The following is a 21,605-nucleotide window of genomic DNA, read 5'->3' on the forward strand; positions in this document are numbered from 1 at the left end:
ATAATGTAAATATTAACGTTATTAAATGGCATTGCCATTAGAACATTTCTGAAAGTAAACTTCTTAATTTATATAATAAATGTTGAAAGTAAATGTATTTGTTACCTTTAAAATCAGACCCACTGAATTTGTGGGAAATACAGCATATAAGATAATTTTGCAAAACCTTTGTGCTGAGCTAAAGGCACATATCTTTCTGTGCACCTTTATTTCCTGTTAGTTTACTATTTTGTAACAAGACAGTAGATTAGTAGTAGCCCACATTGCTGCTCAGGGCACTAGCTTAAAAAAAGAAACTTCTAGAAAAGATTCTCTTCAGGAAAAGATTTTCTTTAGAAAAAGATTTTTGTTCCCCGTAAGGCAGCAAGATTGGGGGAACCAACCAAATAACTAAGTCCAATTGCGTTCTAATTTCTACCTTGCTTACTCATGAGTTCATTGCCATCTGAGAAGTGGAGCGCCTGAGAGGCAATCATCCACTGCAAGAGGGCTCAGAGCTGTTACACACATTTTCAGAAGGATTCTGATGCACCATTACCACCCTGTGTCCTGCTACACTACCTTTACTGGATCCAGCCACAGAGTCAGCAGTTCCCATGCCTTTACACAGAACCACAGAATCACAGAATGGTAGGGTTGGAAGGGACCTTCAGAGATCATCTAGTCCAACCCCCCTGCCAGAGCAGGGTCACCTAGAGCAGGTTGCACAGGAACGCATCCAGGTGGGTTTTGAATGTCTCCAGAGACGGAGACTCCACCACCTCTCTGGGCAGCCTGTGCCAGTGCTCTGCCACCCTCAAAGTAAAGATGTTCCTCCTCACGTTTAGGTGGAACTTTCTATGCTCAAGTTTGTGCTCGTTACCTCTTGTCCTGTCCCCGGGCACCACTGAAAAGAGCCTGGCCCCATCCTCCTGACACCCACCCTTTAAGTATTTATAAGTGTTTGATAAGGTCCCCCCTCAGCCGTCTTTTTTCCAGACTGAAGAGACCCAAATCCCTCAGCCTTTCTTCATCAGAGAGGTGTTCCAGTCCCCTAATCATCTTGGTAGCTCTCTGCTGCACCCTCTCCAGCAGTTCCCTGTCCTTCTTGAACTGGGGAGCCCAGAACTGGACACAATACTCCAGATGCGACCTCACTAAGGCAGAGTAGAGGGGGAGGATGACCTCCCTCGACCTGCTGGCCACACTCTTCTTGATGCACCCCAGGATGCCATTGGCCTTCTTGGCCACAAGGGCACATTGCTGGCTCATGGTCATCCTGTTGTCCACCAGGACTCCCAGGTCTCTTTCAGCTGAGCTGCTCTCCAGCAGGTCAGCCCCCAACCTGTACTGGTGCATGGGGTTATTCCTCCCCAGGTGCAGCACCCTACACTTGCCCTTATTGAGTTTCATAAGGTTTCTCTCCGCCCAGCTCTCCAGCCTGTCCAGGTCTCCCTGTATGGCAGCACAGCCTTCTGCTGTGTCAGCCACCCCTCCCAGCTTTGTGTTATCAGCTGAGGGTGCACTCTATCATCTATCCCAAAGGGAGACTCCATCCCAAAACGGGAAAATGGTACTAGGCAGAGTTAGCAAGGCTCATGGACAGGGCTTTAAACTAGAATTGAAGGGGTAAGGAGATAAAACCAGGCCCACTAGTAATGAGCCTAGGGATAAAGAGCCAAGGATGGGGGTGAGATCGGTAGCCCAGCTCAAGTGCATCTACACGAATGCACGTAGCATGGGCAACAAACAGGATGAGCTGGAAGCCATTGTGCAGCAGGACAGCTATGATATAGTCACCATCACGGAAACGTGGTGGGATGACTGTCATGACTGGAATGCTGCAATGAATGTCTATAAGCTCTTCAGAAGGGATAGGCAAGGAAGGAGTGGCGGGGGTGCGGCTCTGTACATTAGGGAATGTTTTGATTGTATAGAGCTAGATTCCAGTGATCATAAAGTCAAGCATTTATGGGTAAGGATGAAGGGGAAGGCAAATAAGGGAGATCTTGTGCTGGGAGTATGCTATAGACCACCCAACCAGGATGAGGAGACAGATGAAGTATTCGATAAGCGGCTGGCTGAAGTCCCCCAGTCGCCAGCCCTTGTTCTGGTTGGGGACTTCAACCTGCCAGGAATCTGCTGGAAATACAACACAGCAGAGAGCAGGCAGGCTAGGAGGTTCCTCGAGTGCATGGAAGATAACTTCTTGACACAAATGGTAGGTGAGCCTACCAGGGGAGGTGCCTTGCTAGACCTACTGTTCACAAACAGTGAAGGACTAGTGGGAGATGTGGTGGTCGGAGGTCGTCTTCAGTTTAGTGATCATGAAATGGTCAAGTTTTCAATTCTTAGTGATGTAAGGAGGACGCTTAGCAAAACCTCCACCTTGGACTTCTGGAGGGCGGACTTTGGCCTGTTCAGAACACTGGTTGAGAGAGTCCCTTGGGAGATAGTCCTGAAGGGCAAAGGGGTCCAGGAAGGCTGGACGCTCTTCAAGAAGGAAATCTTAAAGGCCCAGGAGCAGGCTGTCCCCAAGTGTCGCAAGTCTAAAGGGCGGGGAAAATGGCCAGTCTGGATGAATAAGGAACTTCTGATGGGACTTAGGAATAAAAGGAGGGTTTATCACCTTTGGAAGAAGGGTCAAGCAACTCAGGAGGAATACAGAGATCTCGTTAGGTTATACAGAGAGAAAATTAGGAAGGCAAAAGCCCAGCTGGAGCTCAACTTGGCCACTAACATTAAGGACAACAAAAAAAGTTTCTATAAATACATCAACAAAAGGAGAGCCAGGGAGAATCTCCATCCTTTACTGGATGTGGGGAGGAAAGTTGAAACCAAGGATGAAGAGAAGGCTGAGATACTTAATGCCTACTTTGCCTCCGTCTTCAATAGTCAGACCAGCTATCCCCAGGGTGTTCAACCTCCTGAGCTGGAAGATAAGGATGGAGAGCAGAACAACCCACCCATTATCCAGGAGGAAGTAGTCAATGATCTGCTTCTGCACCTAGACACACATAAGTCTATGGGGCCAGATGGGATTCACCCAAGAGTACTCAGGGAGCTGGCGGGAGAGCTCACCAAGCCTCTCTCCATCATTTATCAACAATCTTGGCCAACAGGGGAGGTACCAGATGACTGGAGGGTGGCTAATGTGACACCCATCTACAAGAAGGGTCGGAAGGAGGATCCGGGAAACTACAGGCCTGTCAGCCTGACCTCGGTACCAGGAAAGATCATGGAGAGGATCATCTTGAGTGAGCTCTCATGGCAAGTGCAGGGCAGCCAACAGATCAGGGCCAGCCAGCATGGGTTTAGGAAAGGGAGATCCTGCTTAACCAACCTGATCTCTTTCTGTGACCATGTGACCCGTCTTCTGGATGCGGGGAAGGCTGTGGATGTTGTCTATCTGGACTTTGGTAAGGCTTTTGACACCGTCCTCCACAGCATTCTCCTGGAGAAGCTGGCGAATCATGGCATAGACAAGTGTACTCTTCACTGGGTAAAAAACTGTCTGGATGGCCATGCCCAGAGAGTTGTGATTAATGGGGTGAAATCCTCTTGGCGGCCGGTCACCAGTGGTGTCCCTCAGGGCTCAGTTTCGGGGCCGTTTTTGTTTAATATCTTTATCGATGATCTGGATGAGGGGATTGAGTGCACCCTCGGTAAGTTTGCAGACGACACCAAGCTAGGTGGGAGTGTTGATCTGCTTGAGGGTAGGAAGGCTCTACAGAGGGACCTGGACAGGCTGCATCGATGGGTCAAGGCCAACTGTATGAGGTTTAATAAGGCCAAGTGCCGGGTCCTGCATTTTGGTCACAACAACCCCAAGCAACGCAACAGGCTTGGGGAAGAGTGGCTGGAAAGCTGCCCGGCAGAAAAGGACCTGGGGGTGCTGGTGGAGCCAGCTTAACATGAGCCAGCAGTGTGCCCAGGTGGCCAAGAAGGCCAACAGCATTCTGGCTTGTATCAGGAATAACATGGCCAGCAGGAGCAGGGAAGTGATCGTGCCTCTGTACTCAGCACTGGTGAGGCCTCACCTCGAGTGCTGTGTTCAGTTCTGGGCCCCTCTGTACAAGAGGGACATTGAAGTGCTGGAGCGGGTCCAGAGGAGAGCTACCAGGCTGGGGAGGGGTCTGGAGACCAGGTCATTTAAGGAGAGGCTGAGGGAGCTGGGCATGTTTAGTTTGGAGAAGAGGAGGCTGAGGGGAGACCTCATTGCCCTCTACAACTACCTGAAAGGAGGTTGTAGAGAGGTGGGGGTTGGCCTCTTCTCCCAAGTGGACAATGACAGGACCAGAGGAAATGGTCAGAAGTTGCAGCAGGGGAGGTTTAGGTTAGACATTAGGAAGAATTACTTTACTGAAAGAGTGGTCAGGCACTGGAACAGCCTGCCCACGGAGGTGGTTGAGTCACCATCCCTAGAGGTATTTAAGAAACGTCTAGATTTGGCACTTCAGGGCATGCTCTAGTGACAGAGATTGTAGGAGTTTTTTTTGTGTGTGTACGGTTGGACTCAATGATCTCAAAGGTCCTTTCCAACTATGAAGATTCTATGATTCTATTCTATTCTATCCCTTCATCCAGGTCATTGATGAATATATTGAAGAGGACTGGACCCAGTACTGACCCCTGGGGAACACCATTTGTCACTGACCTCCAACTAGACCCTGTGCCCCTAATCACAACCCTCTGAGCTCTGTCTTTGAACCAGTTTTCTACCCACCCCGCTGTCCATTCATCTAACCCACTCTTCCTAAGCTTCCCTATGAGGATGCTGTAGGAGACCCTGTTGAACGCCTTGCTGAAGTCAAGGTAGACAACATCCACTGCCCTCCCGTCATCTATCCATCCAGTCATGCCATCATAGTAGGCTACCAGATTAGTCAGACATGATTTCCCCTTGGTGAATCCATGTTGAGTACTTCTGATAGCTTTCTTTTCCTCCACATGCCTTGAGACGAACAAAAAGAACGAGCTGTTCCATCATCTTACCAGGGATGGAGGTGAGGCTGACCGGTCTGTAGTTCCCTGGGTCCTCCTTCTTGCCCTTTTTGAAGACTGGAGTGACAATGGCTTTCCTCTAGTCCTCAGGCACCTCGCCTGTTCTCCAAGACCTTTCGAAGATGATGGAGAGTGGCCCAGCAATGACTTCTCCCAGCTCCCTCAGTACTCTCGGGTGCATCCCATCGGGACTCTTTATAGTCTATGGGTCCTCCCTGTTCCCTGACTCTGCCAGAATTGACTCAGGATTGCTGTATTTAACAATTGTAAGACATAACTTTAGCACTGTATCCACCAGACAGCCAATAAATTGTGTGCTGCTGCTGTCTTCTCTGCTCGGGTCAAGTCTATCAGTAAGCATTTTAGTCAATCGAGATATGGCCTCTTCACAGGATTGCTCAGTGTCTGAAAGGCCCACATGTCCCATAGTGGTTTTGCCAGTATTTTGGTTTGTTTAATCATCAATTGGATTTCCAGGCTGACCTACTTTGCAAAAAAAACAACTGCCTCTTCTATTTTTGTTTATTAACTTTTGGATTAGCGTTAACGTAACACTGGAGATGTCATTTTTGGGCTTCTGCCTTTCAGTGTCTGACTTCTGTGAATCTGGTTCTTCAGCTTCTTTTGATCGATACTGACATCTTTCTGAAAATGTTTGAAAGGTGGGATCATGGGACTCCTGTAATAACAACCCAAAGGCAGTGGGACCTGCTTTGCTAACATTGCCGCTTTCTGTTGCTTTCTTATTGGCATTCTTCTGCTACATTAGTTGACTATGGGCGATAATGGAATTACAATCAAGCCCATGAATCTGCTAACATTTTGGCTACACTTCAAATTTCTGAACTCCAGGGCATGTTCTTTGCTGATCTTGTTTCAACTCCCTTCTTGGTTGTGATTTTGAGCATTGGATGCATCAGGTTTGGTTTTCATGCCAGAGGGTAAATCCTTGCTTAATAATGTGGTTACCCACTGCATCTGCACAGGTCATTTCTTTTTCTGTTGGCAATGTTTCACTCCTTGTTGTTGCAGACCTCAGTTCTGAGCCTTTGCATCTGTTCTTGAACCTGTCTTCACAGAGGCATGTGCTAGGCGTCATCTTCTCCAGGTGTCTGCACTATCAAGGTAGAACGAAAATGATTCAACATTGCTTGTACGATTTCTGCAGCCTTACGACTGTCTAGGGTGAAGAGAGTCGGCTTCACTGAAGAAGCAAAATCTGAATTAGTCAAGAGCTTGCCTGCTATGTCACGTAAGGTTTTCATACAGGAGTGTTATGGTTTTAGAAAACCCATAACAATTTGTTGTTGTTTAGACAACCATTCTATCACCTGATGACCCCTCCCCACCTGGAAAGGGGAATCGGGGAAAACAAGGAAACACGAGGGTTGAAATATAAATAGATTTAATATGATAAAACTAAATAATTAACAATAATACTAAAGAACCAATATTGGTCCCGATACTAATAGAAGATATACAAGGATTATATGCAGTTATATCAGCAGGAAACTGTCCCGGCATTGGACAGCAAACGTCGGACATTGTGAGTGCTACAGCTTCAGGAGGAAGGGAAGAGCTCAGGGGTCCGGCACCGGGGCAAGAAGTTCTCTGGACTGTTGCCATCAAAGGAGAGAGCAACTACGCAGCAAACTTTCTAATTTATACTGAATGTGATGTTCATGGTATGAAATAATCCTGTTGGCCAGCCTGGGTCAAATGCCCAGGCCTCACTCCTCCTCATCCCCGCTTCTGGCAAGGCTCGAAAACACTGAGACCTTGAATCCCACATAGCCTAGTTGGCTATAAAGTAAATATTTTCACGAGTTCAGGCACTAGAGTCTTCCAAAAGTGGAGTTTTCCCCAGCATTAGAAGATAAACTAGTCCTGTGTTGCTCAACCCAGGCCAAGGAGACTATTAAGTCTGAAACCACAGTCTTAAGAGTACTTCAGTAACAAGTTTTCGGCGCAATATATTTGCCTGACCTTTCATGGTCTTCATAACTGAGATCACCATGACTGAAATTATTTGCAAATTCATCTTGGCCAAAATGTTTTTGTGATAGCATTTTTCCTTCTCCTGTTGTCCTAACCTTCTCTTCTGGAAAAGCTCATTTCTGTTGGAAGACTGGTTTATTTCTTTATAAAAAATATCTCCTTGGAAGGTGGACTCTCTTCATATTTAGTTTCTTTCACATTGACATGAGTAACATTTGCTGATGGATTATTTTTGTCTTTATTTGTACACAGTCTAACAGATTTATGACTAGGCTTTCCAAGAACAGCAAAACATGGGTCAGGGCCATCTGACTTTTCATTAATCTTTTTATGTGCCATTGCAATGATAAGGTTAGAGAGTCTGTCAGCATAAAAGAAAAACTCTTCTAACTCTCACTTGTCTTCAAGTAGGGGCTTTATCCACTGCGCCCTTTGGCTCCCTTGGATTTGGAGCATTTTTCATCTTCAAGTGAAAATCTGGTGGCATCCACGCTAATGTGTTCACCACAGACACTAAGTCGTCCTGGTGATATACTGCACTGTTGGAAGCTCTGCCCCTCAGCAGGCGGTTGTATTGAATTTCCATCACTCTTATGCTTTTCAGTGCATCCTCAATGCACTGAATGCACACCTTTTGAAACCAGCTCAAGATCTTGAGTGGATCAGATTCCTTAATCAGTCCCAGGAATAACGCAAAATGGAAATGCACAATGATTCGTTATCCACATCTTTGTCCATTGGCAGAAAGGCTCTTTCCATGTCAAAAAGTTGTGTGTGAGTACCAGGTGAAATTCTGATTGGTCTTAGCGACTAAAGAATCAGTACATATATTGATCTTAGCGGTATGCTGTCAATGGTAGCAACTAGTTCCACCAGTGGTGTAAACCACATGAATACTAATATGAATAAAGGTTAGGTGGTTTTGCCATCATGCCACTAAAGCTTATCTTATTTTTTTCTGTTGAGGGCTACTGTTGCTCTGTAAGTGGTGGTTACTGCTATCTGGTAGGCTCTAATGCAGCCTCATTACTGAGGACACTTCCAATTTCAGGTTAGATTAAAAGCATAGACTCTAAATCACTACTTATCTGTGGTTTTGTTTCCTACAATCATTGCACAGTCCGCTTGCTACTCCAACTGTATATCTTTCCACAGAATGAAGGAGAGACGCATTTAAAAAGGAAAGAGTGACAGGAGAAGCCCAGAACAGTGAGGGTATTTATGGACAGGTATCTCAGAATACTTTGCGTTTCCTCAACCTGTCTGGGGACTTGAAACAACTAGTCCTTTTGCCTATAATTGCTCATCTGCAGCAAGATTGTGTGAAAAACTGTGTACATGTCAGTATAAATAGTGCAGTGAGTACTGGGAAAAATGTGGGGACACAGCATGCGGGTATGCCATATGCCCACTCCTTCCATTTCAGCAGACAGCATTAATTCTAGTGGCAAAATTTCCTGGGCTCAACCCCTCGGAATGCCTAAAAATGCCTTTGTCATAAGAAGGGTTTGCATCTGGAGAATATCTTTTACACTTAGTACTGACACAAGCATAATTTTGTGGTTGACTTCACAATTGTAGGCATACCTACACGTATGCTCATCAATATAGGCAGGAGCTTATTTATGTATTCATAGCTCAGTTAGGTAACAAGAGAATGGCAGGGACTTGATTTAGCCTGCTAGAGTCCAGGATAAGCCATTTTACCAGGGACACTCTCATCCACACAGTATTTCCACAGCCACAGCAGAAATATGAGGCAGCGTACAGCTGTGCCACTCCTTGTTGTCTGAAAGCTTCAGTTTTTTCAGACTGGCATTAAACAATATTTGGGTCCCTCTGCACTTAAAGACCTATTTGCACTAGCTGGAACAGTCAGTATGTTTGGCATCCACTTCAGCAGTCAGCTGCATCTTCTCAGCTAGATACCTTCAACACTGTGGCTGTGCCACAAATGATTATGTTCCTCCTTATGTTTCTGTCATAAAGTATGGATTTATATGCCTACCTGGCTGTTTGAGTGTTGTAGATTTTCTGGTTACCCTGGCATGCACCAGTGGACATAGGATAAAGAATTGCAATCCTTCATTATGTTCCATTTTATTTTCTCAACTATCCTCTTTCAGTGACTCCTTTGAATAGCGAGATCTCCTTTCTCCTACCTTCCTCAGACCAGCTCCTTTCACACTCCACCACCTTTTCTGTCGTTTGTGAAAGGTGTATATTTATTGCAAGCTGAAATACCTGAAATACCAGAGATTATCATAGGGGTTCAGTGGAGAAAACATTATTTGTCCATGGCTGCTGCTGCTTCTTTCTACCTCTTTTTCCTCTCACCTGTTCTTTCTTTAATTTCTACTTAGAAATGGGATTTTCCAGTTATCCTGTATCTAGTTTCTCTCTAAAGCCATTGCAAGCAACCCACAACACAGAGCTCTGCCAATTTTTTTCTTATCGATCTTTGTATCAGTATTTGGAAGTTAAACAAAACCCAAACATTCTGTTAAACTCAGGGTATGCAGCTGCATGAGTTTGAAGAGAGAAAATCTGTGTCAAAGAATGTTATGTCAAAGTTTTGAATATGTGATCACTACACAGAGAAGGCAGATGGAACTATGCATGCTTCTAGAAATGTGCCCTGTTGACGTACAAATCCTCATTTACAGGAAATGAACCTTTATAGTTCCTCTAAGAAACTAGAGCACCTTTGCTGAGTGGTCTGGAAGAGCTACTCCAGACTCACACAGGTCTTGCTTCAACTCAAAATTACTTTATTTGGATTTACACAATAAATCTTAATTCAAATACTTCTGGCTTGTGCCAAGGATAACGTTATTAAGCATTGAGGAACATGGTCTGAAAAAGTATGCAATGGTTTACTTTGGCTGATAAGAAAACATGTATATATCAGATGAGGAATTCAAAGTCTCAGTTCTCTGCATGTGCTTACCCAATTTGCAGTATAAAAAAACGGAGAATTTGGCTTTCCCTTATTTAGACAACAAATCCTTACTGCAAAGCAGCAGTAACTACTGTATGTAAGCAACAGTGACATTCCTACATTCAAGGGATGGCAGTCCTAGAGTTAAGCAGTGAGAAGAGTCCAAAGTTGTGTTGCACATGTCCAAAATTTGGTATACGGTATCAGAGAATGTTCAGTTTATTAGCAAATTTAACAAGGAGATGGTGTAACTTTTAAAAAAAATATTTAACCAGACACAATCGTCTTTCTTGCTTTCTTGGGCACTTTTTCTACATGCAGATGCACATACAAAATAATTAAAAGAAACACATTTCTTACTGTCCAATTCTGTCCTGTCTTACCTCCAAGAATATAAAGATCCATTTCACAGAGCTCTCTAGCTCTGCAGCCAGTCAATATGATCAGATATCAACGATTAAAAAAATAAAAATCCAAGAAAGGCATGGATATGAAAAGAAAAGAAGTGCTTGCAGTATGTAGTGAATTATGAAAATATGAAGTTTTCAATTTTTCACCAGAGAAAAGTCAAAATTCAATGTGGTAGCTTTATATTTTATTTGCGTTTATGGACAGACTCATACAGTGAAACTGGGATTTTTCAGAGAAAACAAAGGTCTTCCAAAAATCTCTGTCTGAATGAAAATACAAGTACCAAAAATAAAGGAAGCTTTTGTAGGCTGAGCTTGTAATTTTTTTAATTCATGCAAGCAAGTATATTACACACAGATTTCTAAAGGAGTAGAAAGTCGTAATGTAATGCCTTAGCTCCAGAAAATGCCTCTTTGCCTCTTCTGGAGATGAACCGTATTTAAATTAAGTTTTTGAAATAACTTACCTTTTTGTTCCTGCAACAGGCTGAAAGATTGTGATTTTTCCTCAGTATGTCCAAGAAAAACTCCTGTAGGCAGCCATCTACAATTAGATTCTAAAACGAACAAAGATTGTTTTGAAGATATCTTTGTGAATGGCAACACTAGCACTCTACTTTTGCTAATTTTTATCTTTACTAGGGTGACACAATACATTTGAGAACAACATAAATCAAATGCAGCAAATCGTATTTGGAAAATCTCATTAGATGCTGAAATAGTAACTGAGGAGTGTGAAGAAGAGAAAGGCAGCAAAACAAGAATCTGTCAAATCCTCTCTTGTTCTCTGTTGGTAAAAAGTGACGGCTTAGATGTAGGTAATCTGCTGGCTTTAATTGGGCTCTCATTTACTCCATGGGCATGAATTTGCTGAAGCAATGTACTCCCGAAACCTAGCCTTGTGCATACTGAGGTATCTATCTACCTTCCCAGATGCATAAACAGTAGCTCTGATAAGTGTCGTGTGAAAATCAGTCTCTGCAGAGAGAGCGCCCACTTTCCTAAATGTTATGATAGTCTCTTCTTTCTCAGCATGCGTAATTCAAATGCCAACTGCCTCTCACGCTGTGTAAAATACTTTTGCCCTAATATCCTCTGTTCATCTTTCTCCAAAGGAATTTTCTAGGAGTGTTTTTTTTCCATTTTCTATATAAACTACCTGAAAACTACTGCAATTATGGCAAAGTATAAACGAAAATATAATTAACTGAGCAGACATTATATCACTAGTGTTATTCAACAGTGTTGAGAAAGAATTGGGCTCCAAAGTTTTAAATGCTCCAGATCCTTCAAAGTCTTATGCAGATGGTTAATTTTTCAATTTTGAAGATTTTCTCTTGATTTCAGTGAGCCTGTCCATGAAGGGTACTTCGGCAAATGTTCATGTTTGAAAGAGAATGCTACCGCATTCACATAACACACGCTGTCTTCTCCTACTACACTTATGAAATCTCATTTTTTTAAAATACCATAAAATGCCACAGAAATTCTAGTCTGCAGTACTACTGCTGCAAAATTTGGATTAATTTTGCTGCAACGGCTTGGTTATCAATACAGAAAGAGGAAGAACTGTGCCAACTGCATAGTTGTTTTCTTTTCCATGGATGTTTTTCATTTACTTAATGTTACAAAAAAACCATCTAATATTACTAACAGTAGCCATGAGGGGAATTTGAATTCTCTATTAAGTATTTTGTTCATTTTACATACATTTTGATTGCTTTTTCAATCGTATCATCTTCTCATCCAATTTGCTACTTTATTTGAGTGTTCCATATTGCTAGAGGTGGGACAAAATGCTTACAACTTGGATTACAAAATCCCGATAAGGAAATCTCAACAACGGATATGGTACATGTAATTCTTTTTATTCATCTTACTTTGAAAATGACTAATTTTCAAGTTGACTATATCCCTTTAAATGAGACAAAAAAAAACCAACAAACAAACACCTCAATTAATTCCACCCATTTATGGTGGCATGAAGCCTACCTTGCTGGAGAGCAAAGTGGACCAAGAAAAACAGTTCTGTCAGTGCAATTCAGCAAGAGGATAAATGGGAATGGGAAGCCTCAGGGATGTCTTGCTGTCATTGAAACTAACTGTAAAGGAAGATTAATTCACCCCGACCTACTCAGAAAGTGAATCTCTTACCAGATAAGGCAATTAGTGCTCGCTGAGGAAGAGTTGCTGGAAATACAGAGTTATGGATTACAGACAACATAAATAGAAGCATTCTGATAATTGTCTGAAGCAGTATTTTACACAGATCCTGGGTGTGACCCATCACTGAACCCCAATGATGGAAAAAGCCTCTGAAGAGATAGGCAAGGGCAGCGTGCTCATGAAGCTCAGGGAAGAACGCATGGAGTGACTGACCACAGCTGTTGCACAGAAGGCTGAACTTCCCTCGGCACAAAGGGGACTGGAGGGTGGCCTTTGTTCTAGATAAATGGCTACATCAGCTGCGTGAATCAACCAGCTGTAGAACTGCTCATCCCTGACTTAATCAAAAGACCACAAACGTCTTCCTGCGTTAGCCAGACCAGGATGAGGAGCATATATATGAGAAACCTCTTTGAAATAGTTCTAGACTTCTGAGACTCCTTCTCACCAGTCTCCCTTGTCCTGGGTTTGAGCTGCCTTTCAACCACGTATGACTTCCCAGCAGCTGTGGATGCCCTCTACCATGACGGTGAGTGTATTATAGAGATCCATGATGGGAAACACATTTGTATTGTGATTCAGCTGTCTACCGCAATTGCTATAGTCTGCTAAGTGTAATTTGTGTTTGTATTGTGATTTACGTGCATTGCTGTATCATTCTGCTGAATCAAATGCCCATGGAACATCAAATAATTTCAGGCAAGTAAACATGGTATTAACATACCTGGTAGTAAATACCTGGTACTACACCTGGTATCAACACACCTTCCTCCCCCCACCACGTGCAGAATATCTAAAGGCAGCAAATTAGACAGTATTGGACTCTGATACTGGGTCAGATGTGTTGAGTGGGATCCACGGTAGTGCAAGTATCAACTGTCTCTTAGCATACATCCAAGATCTACTGGAAGGGCAACGGATGTTGGTGTTCTTTGTTTTCCCTGGGATTACCACTGGACCAAAGTAGCCACAAATTTAAATCAGTGACATAACAATACTGTGGCCGCCCACTGTTCCCTCTGCCCCTTGCTCTGAGTTCCAGGAGATGTAGCTGCTGTGTGCCCTCACCTTCCTCCTCCTATGACGCTTCTGTCCCAGTGGCCCCACATGTAGGTGTAACATCAATTTCAATCAAGGCTGAACTTAACCTGATGTAGCTTTTAGTTTATCTGAGAACAAGCTTTTATTGTCAGCATTAAAATATTTTGTCTGTGTGGGTCTGAATGTGAGATGGTCACATCTTTTTTTCTCAAAGTTATTTATTGTTGTATACTATGAGAAAGACAATTTGTGGGGAAGCTGGGGTAACTTAGAGTACCGCTCTTACAAGGATAAAGAAAAGTAACAGTATCCCACTACTAAGAAACAATTTTAAAAAAAAGCAAAACAAGTATTATAAAAGTTATAAGTCTATATGAACAGAGGAAGCTGTAGGATTGGGATATTAATCTAAAAATACGCTACCTGTAGGAGATAAAGTTAACCACTAACAATATCAATACTTTAGTCTAATATAATGCTTGTCATTAGTATATTTCTAAGTGTTTCACAAAGCAGGCATCATTATTCCTTTTTATGGATGGGGAAGCTGAGATGTGACAATGTGACGTGACATCTATATGCGGTGGAACGGACCACCAGCAAAACTGGAAACTCGCCCTTGGTCCCCGGAGTGCTAACCCTGTGCTTGATGCACTGGCAACGCTGTGATCCCCTTCTGCCATCTACAGTATATCGTCTAGCTTCATCTAAGTCAAACTCACAAGTAGCTTCACAGGAAACAACCTATCACGCAAAGATCTCTGCAGCACGTTTGCTTTCTTGCACTCAGAAATGGCTTTCATTCTGATTCATGGGGTGCTTTAATTGCAGCATGAGGAGTTAAACTGGGGAAATTGCATAACATCTTAAAAATCTAACACTGTTCAGGGAGTTAACATATGAAGTAGATGCAAGACAGCATGAAGCAGATGCAACATCGCATGTATGGAGCAGAGGTACTTCCTGCCTTCCACCCCACACCCCTCATGACTGCTGGCCTAAGCAGAGAAACCCAGCAGAAGAGGAAGAAGGAGTTTTCAGAAGGAGAATATCTACCGTCTGTTCTTCACACATCTCTCTAAAAAACCCAATTAGGGACAAGGGAGACTACGGTGAGGGGAATTCTCAGAAGCAAATACTCTAGAACTATTTCAAAGAGGTTTCTTAGGCAGCAGAAACATCCGGATGAATTCAAAGGATAATGAAATCAGAAAACAAATGGGGTCTCCAGGCATTAACTCATGTTCTTATTTGTCGATTGGACATTCCTACCCCAACAGCACCGATGTGTTTGTTGGGCCCAGAGAGCTTTCAAAGCACGGTTCTATAACTAAACAGTTGGGTCATTCTCACCAGCCAGGCTCTTTGGTCTCCTGCTCGTCTTGCACCAGCCAGAAAGCAGAGTGACATCAGTATTTCTGTAACAACAGTTAAGGCCATATGGAGACCAAGAGTGCTGGGGTGTGTGGAAACTGAGGCATGTCATTTACACCTGCCAGCCCTTAACGTCAGCGTTTGCAACGAGCCTGTCTTTCCCTGATGTGGGAGAGCTGAGAGATGCCAGAAACACTCAGCATGGGACTCTCATAAATCCTCACACGTTTCAGGTGATCAGTAGCCCTGAGGCTGCTTTTAGACGTTTGGCTCAAACTTCCCTGCGATTCAAATACAGTAAGATAGTAAGATACAGTAATCAGCAATATGATGTTCCAAATTGGTTTTAAAATCAAATTCAGCTCCCTGTAAATTGCACATTTAACCTACTTAACTTGTAATTGGAGCTGTAACAAGTCGGATGTGTCCATTACCTTACTGCTTTTTTTTATGATTACATCACCATAAGACAAAAGCATCTCTGGCCAACTAGCCCATCTTATCCCTACAACAGCACTGCTGAAACAGGAAAATATTCTTTTAAAAATGGAGAGTGGAAACCACAGAGCTCTGGTTCATCTCTCATAAAATCATAGGGTGGCAAGCCTGGAGCAGAAGACACGTCTCCTGATTTGTACTCCATTGCCTTAATTCATCCTTCTCTTTCTAGGCCAAGCTTAGAATCTGTTATAAAATCACTTTCCATGGACACTTACATCACCAGAAAAAAACAGGTAAGGGTCAGGTCTCCACATCAAGGTGTTCTGACTTGGATCAAGAACAAGCTGTCCCTGTGAGATGCTGGAACACCTTTCATGTAGCTTTGCACCAGTTCTGAAATGAGGCTAGGCACCAAGTTCTGCTTGGTAAATTCCCACCGCTTTCCATGAGATACATGGAGATACAAATACAGATTGTGAGCCTCGGCTTTTTTGTACCGTATCTAAGCACAACCGTACAAACTAGATTTCCCGAAGGTGGTGATCCAGACTGGGCCGGTCAGAAAAGCTGTGGTGAGACCGTCAGGCAGGATGAAGGTGAAGAGAGCAGTGGTGGGTCGGTAGTTTTGGGGGTGAGAAGTGAAAGGGGCCTGCTGCCTTGGTTCCCGGATACCAGCAAAAAGAGATGAGCACTTTTAGTTTGGTGTGCACCTGCCTTACACATCAACGAAAAAAAGTGTGCTGTGGCTGAGAACTGGAGATGGCTAGAGCTCACGGAGCATCCAAATTTTTGCCCCAAACAGCACATCACCTGCTATGCCATGGATCTGGCAGAACTGCCATTTGGATTTATGTCAGAACAAAAGTTGAGTTAAAATCAATTATATTGGAATCTGTGCTAAATTGCCAGAATTATTCCCTGACTGTTCTGCCTTTTACAGTGCTGATGTTTTAAAGACTTTTTGGTGAACATGAGCACTGGCTACAGTGGTGTAAGCCAGGTTACAAAAAGAATGGCCATTTGTATTCAATGCAGACTAAAAACCAATGGGAACCCATGGGAAAAACGAGGCTATAATAGTGCGAGTGGCAGATTTAGAGTGCCCTGTGTGTGATCGTGATGCAACATTCACAGCAGCGCTTGCTTAGGGGAAAAAGTCTCAGTGAAATGTCGAAGACCGAGGATGACAGAGGGAGTTAGGAATTTTAGAGTGGTTGCATGTCTGTAATCGTAAAACTGTTTTATTCCCCTTTAAGGCTAATTTAATGAGGCCAGGTAATTCAAGGCGTTAAGTAATGAGTTACTGAAAATGTTTTCAATCAGTCCAGCTTAGTAGTGGCCAAAGTTACTGTCATTTAATTGTTGGACTTGGCTCGTTTCCCACTAGACGGGCAATCGGAAGTAGGCGCAAGGACCTGTGAAACAGCAGTTTCTCAATAGAGATGAATAAGTATTTAAGCTTGGGATTTTCAAATGCACCTGCACGAGTTGGGGGGTGTGTGTCAGCCTCCCTCCGAAATTCCGCTCTTGGGGGCTTCTAGAACTCCCCCTCCAGAGCTATGCGTCTACGACCTCAAGCGTCCTTCCCCAGCCAGGCCCCAACTGCGCGCCACAGCCTCCCACGACGCTCACCCCGCCGCGGCCTCCCCGTCCCCCACGGGCCGGCTGGGCTCCAGCCCACCAGCTCGGCAGCTGCTGCGCTGCCAGGGGCTACGACCGCCCGCGGCTCTGCTCAGGGACCGAAGACGGGGGCTCGGCAGGGCCGGCAAGATCCCGAGCAGAACCATGGGCCCGCATCGGCCGAGGGGAGCCGCTACCCACCGCCGCCGCCTCCCCTCAGAGGAAGGTTGGCCAGGGGCGGGGCCGCCCGCGCGCAGAGGCCGCACGTGCCGCAGCTCCGCCCCGCGGCGGGGGGAGAAGCACGGTCCCCTCTAGGCGCATGCGCGCTGTGTCAGAGGGGGCCTGCGCAGGCGCACTTCCCTGCCCTCCCTGCGTGCGCAAGGTTTGACCCTGTCGGCGTGCCGTCCGAAGCGGGGGCTGGTGGGTAAGGCAAGATGGCGGCCGTGGCTCGCTGCTCTTGGGCTCCCCGCGGCCTCTTGCTGCCAAGGGCAGGTGAGTGTCACCGCCGGCGAGGGGCCGCCGCCGGGGGGCCGCCCTTGTCCTCCCCTCCCCGCGGGGAAACGGCTGCCCTTGCGCTTTCCACCCGAGCCTATACGGTGCTAAGCCAGCTACCAGCCCGCGGGCCGCCCTTCTTTCACCGCGGCGTCCTCGGAGGAGAGACGAGTGAGGGAGCCGGCAGGCCGGCGCCTGGAAATCAGATGGTTAAATTAACTGTTTGCGGCAGAAATGGTCCGTTTTCTGCCTGCCTTCTCTGTAGGGAACGGCGGTTTGTAGCCCAAAGGGTTGCAGACTGCTGTCACAGCCGCACAGTAGCTTGTCTCACTGGGACCGTTAAAATCTCACCAAGGGAAGTGCTGTCCTGCAGGCTAAACGTTTGGATTCCTTTTACGATTTCTTGGGCGACCTTGACATACTGGCCATGGTCTGTAAGCATGCTGAAGCACCGAAATTGTATTTAAAGCTTGTATTTGGGCCTTTGCTGCCAAAACAGAACCGATTTTTTAGATAAATTGGTGCCGTATGTGCTCCTCTGTTGAGTAAGTGGGGAGATGGCAAACAGGGTTTGTTGGCTTATAAAGGTGAGGAAGGAATTTAACACACTTTTAATGGGAGCAGTGTGTCTTTTCAAGAAGATGGTTCTGGTTTATTGTGGATATTTAATTCAAATCAGTGTTTTTAAACTGCTTCAGATACGGATTGTAGAAGTAAATTTCCAATGATAAGCAGACTCTGGTTAGTGGAGAAGATGAAATCTTACTGCCCTGCGGAAAGGAGCTCTGAGCAAGTCTGTGTTACACAGAAGCACAGAGTTTTAAGCAGTGCCACTCAGTCTAGAGATATTAACATGGGCTGTGAAAGCTGTATGGCTCTATTAAGTTATGTAGTCTGGAGTTAATAAGGGTTGTGTTATGACGGCTCCATGCCATGTGGAAGGTCCTGTACTGGTTGTGAATCATGGTGAGGATCTCTCTAGCCTGGGTACCTTGGCTCTCGTGGTTTTAAGGATACTTAAAACTCAACTTTTTTTGGTAATACAGTAGGCATTGGGCATTTAGCCATAGATGGTGATATATTGTGACAGATATTGTACAGTTATGGAAAAAGAAAAGATGTACACCCATAAAGACCTTACAGCATAAGGCAAGCAGTAACAGGTGTATACACACAGGTGGGAGAATATAAGACAGTAATTGGATGTTATTTGTTAGTGTGACAGTTACAGCATCCTGAAGAGTGTAATCAATAATTTTTTGAGAAATAACACCAAAAAAGCCATGAAGCAGTTGAAAGACATGTAGAATTTTTTTCAGATTAACTTACTTGTCTTTTTTTACATGTGTTAATCTAATAATACTTTTTTCAACAGGTACTCACCGTGGACTAAAATCTTGTTGCTTTTAGGTTTTACGTTATAAGGATTGAAATGTTCCTATCTAAAAGTAATAGAAATAGTGTTAATTCTGTAAATATGGATATTGTGTAGTTTTTTGGGGTTTTGGGGGGGTTTTTTTGGTTTTTTGTTTGGTTTTTTTTTACAAACCTTTAGAAAGAGAATTCTATATAAACAAAGTACTGAGAAGGAGTATGGGTCATCAAGCTTTCTCTTTCACCATCTCAGCATACCATGTAGCTTTTTTGCATACTTGAAGGAATCCTGCTGCTTATAAAGAACCCAGTCCTGAAAAATAAAGTAAATAACAAAACCTTATTTATTAGAACACAAATCAAGGTAACAAGTTTATCCAACCGTCTCCCTCAGTGTTATCCTTTATGCTTTCACTCATACTGAGTTTGGTTAATCTCCATTCTCCGGGTACCCATTACATAGCTACCAGCCTTATTCTGCATAGAGTATTCAGTGTACACTCCTGATTTCATTTGCAAGTTTGTTCTATTGTAATTTAAAAGAATAAAGAAAAAAAAAGCAGCCCTCCTCTCCAAGAGTTTTGAATGTAAAAACCTAGGGACTAGGGTGTGTTTGTTGTAGTCTCTGTCGATAACATTGGAAGGATAGTGTGGTAATGTGTTTTAAGACATCCTGTATTAAAAATCCATTGAAATTACTATCTTCACCTCCGCTGTAATTCTGCAGAAGTATACACAGAGATTTTAGAGGGCAATGTTAAATTAACTGGATGATGGGAAAAGCAGAGAGTGAAGATAGGTGGTAAATATGGCAGTGAGGAGTTGGCATATTCTTTAAAACTTCAGTTTGAAGTGTTGTAAGTTTTAGTGAGTAACTTTAATATGAACATATTGTCTCACTTTTAAAACTGCATGCCATGTTTTTAGACATTAATTGGGTGCCTCAGCAGTGTGTACTTCTGTAAACTCCAGCAGATCTTTGACAAATGGAACAGGGTTTGGGGGGATTTTTTGGGTGGTTTTGGTGACTTTTTTTTTTGGTGTTTTTTTTGATGGATGCTTATCATAGGTTGTATTTTCCTTCTTTCTCTTAGTTAGTCTCATGGTCTTGGCTTCAGTAATGGAGAGGCCCTACATATCTGCTACTTTAAGACAAATGCCATGCCCAGTTTCTGAGCTTGGACCAGTTCATGCTCGGTTCCTGAGCTTGGACCTATTTTGTAGGAGAGTTGCTTTTTAGGAAGTCATATAACTACTTGAAGATAGGTAATATCTTATCTTGTCCTTTTTCTATCAGCCAATTGGAGTATAGTTTCTAGGCACAGTACATTAGTTTGAGCGCAAGTATGCGTGCAATTGCTTTATTTAGTGAAGTGAGTGTCAAACTACCTTTCAGGACAAAATTGGAGATTTGGTATCTTTTATTATTCCACTTTGGTATGGAGAGAGGAGGGGTAGACAAACTTCTGGGTAGAGAAACACTTCCTTCGGGCACTAAAATCTTGCTGGATTTTCTGGTTTGAATTCTAACAAAATTGAATTTATGACCAAACATACCCTGTCCTTTCTGTCTTCTTAACATCACGGCTACATCAGTGCCACTGTGTAACTGGTAATACCTAACCATATCAGGATAAAACGGACTGCTTTAGTGTACAAGTGAGATTATTTTGTTGTTGTTTCCCAATGCATCCGTCATTCTGATATCAAATGCTAGTCTTGTTTTCATTATGATTCTTGCTACTTAGTTTTATATGGGGAAGATGAAACTTGCTTATTCTTATCTAGAAAATGCTTATGGCCATGACTCACTGAAAGTTGGAAGGTCAGTTACTGGTTTTCTATAACATTCTCAAGCTAGTTTTCCAGTGACAGCTCTTGTAATTTGCTCTTGTCAACAACCATGTGTCTGTAATGTGTTAATGCACTCTACATCTCATCTGTTCCTTTCTTTTTATGAGCATGGACACGTAGTGGTGTTGAATACTTCTAATTTCAAAAATCTCTTACAAGCACTTTATTTCCTGCTTTTGGCTAACTTTGTTGGAGAGGGCGTGTTTCTTCTCCTCAAACTCCCTATTGGAGCTACCTTGTCAATATATGCGAATATCTTACTGATCTTCTGTTTCCATGGCTTTCAGCTTTTCATAGCTCCTTTCAAAAAGGAACAGCTTTGAGGCAATATTTTGTGCATCATGGATCTGGCTCTTTGCATCTCTTCATTTCCCTTCACTCCAGAGCTATGATATAGGGGGATCGCTGCTCCTCCAACATTTGAGTCTGCTATATTTAGACTGAGGTAGAAAGTTTGGTTAACTGCACCTGGAGTGATTCTAAGGTCTTCGTCCTGCAGTTCCCAGACCTGGAAGCAGGATGTGGATGTACTTGGGTGGGACCTGCCTGTAAGACCTGTAGCAAGTATTCTTTATTTGCTTAACCTCTGTGCTTCACCTTATACATCAAGGACTAATGCTAGACAGTTAAGCTTTAGTTGTGCTTTAGGAACTGATAACCTTAGTCTGCTCCTTTTCTGTCTTAGAATAAAGTCTTTGACTTTTATCATAGAATCATAGAATCTTCATGGTTGGAAAGGACCTTTGAGATCATCGAGTCCAACCATACACACACAAAAAAAACCAACCAACCAAACAAAAAAAACCAGCTCCATCAAGCCTACTGTCCTCTGGCCTGTCCAGATATTTCCAAAATAGCCTGGCAGGAGTCTTGACATGGGAAATTTTGCTGAGGGAGAAGAGAGAAAATGT

The 21,605-nt window shown here is 43.6% G+C and overlaps 1 protein-coding gene across 4 annotated transcripts in view; it reads left to right on the forward strand.

Moving 5' to 3' along the window:
* The first annotated feature begins 17,297 nt into the window (after positions 1-17,297).
* The window catches only part of NDUFA9 (NADH:ubiquinone oxidoreductase subunit A9), a 55,342-nt gene continuing 51,034 nt past the window's right edge, over positions 17,298-21,605 (forward strand). For 3 of the 4 annotated variants that reach the window (XM_074589426.1, XM_074589419.1, XM_074589409.1), the window contains exon 1: positions 17,328-17,466. In XM_074589426.1, coding sequence (XP_074445527.1) covers positions 17,409-17,466 — 58 coding nt within the window. In that variant the 5' untranslated portion in view covers positions 17,328-17,408. Of the gene's footprint in view, positions 17,467-21,605 lie in introns of all 4 variants that reach the window. The other variant, XM_074589400.1, reaches the window with a different exon arrangement.

Source organism: Larus michahellis, chromosome 1 (genome assembly GCF_964199755.1).
Source record: "Larus michahellis chromosome 1, bLarMic1.1, whole genome shotgun sequence".
Classification (NCBI taxonomy): domain Eukaryota; kingdom Metazoa; phylum Chordata; class Aves; order Charadriiformes; family Laridae; genus Larus; species Larus michahellis.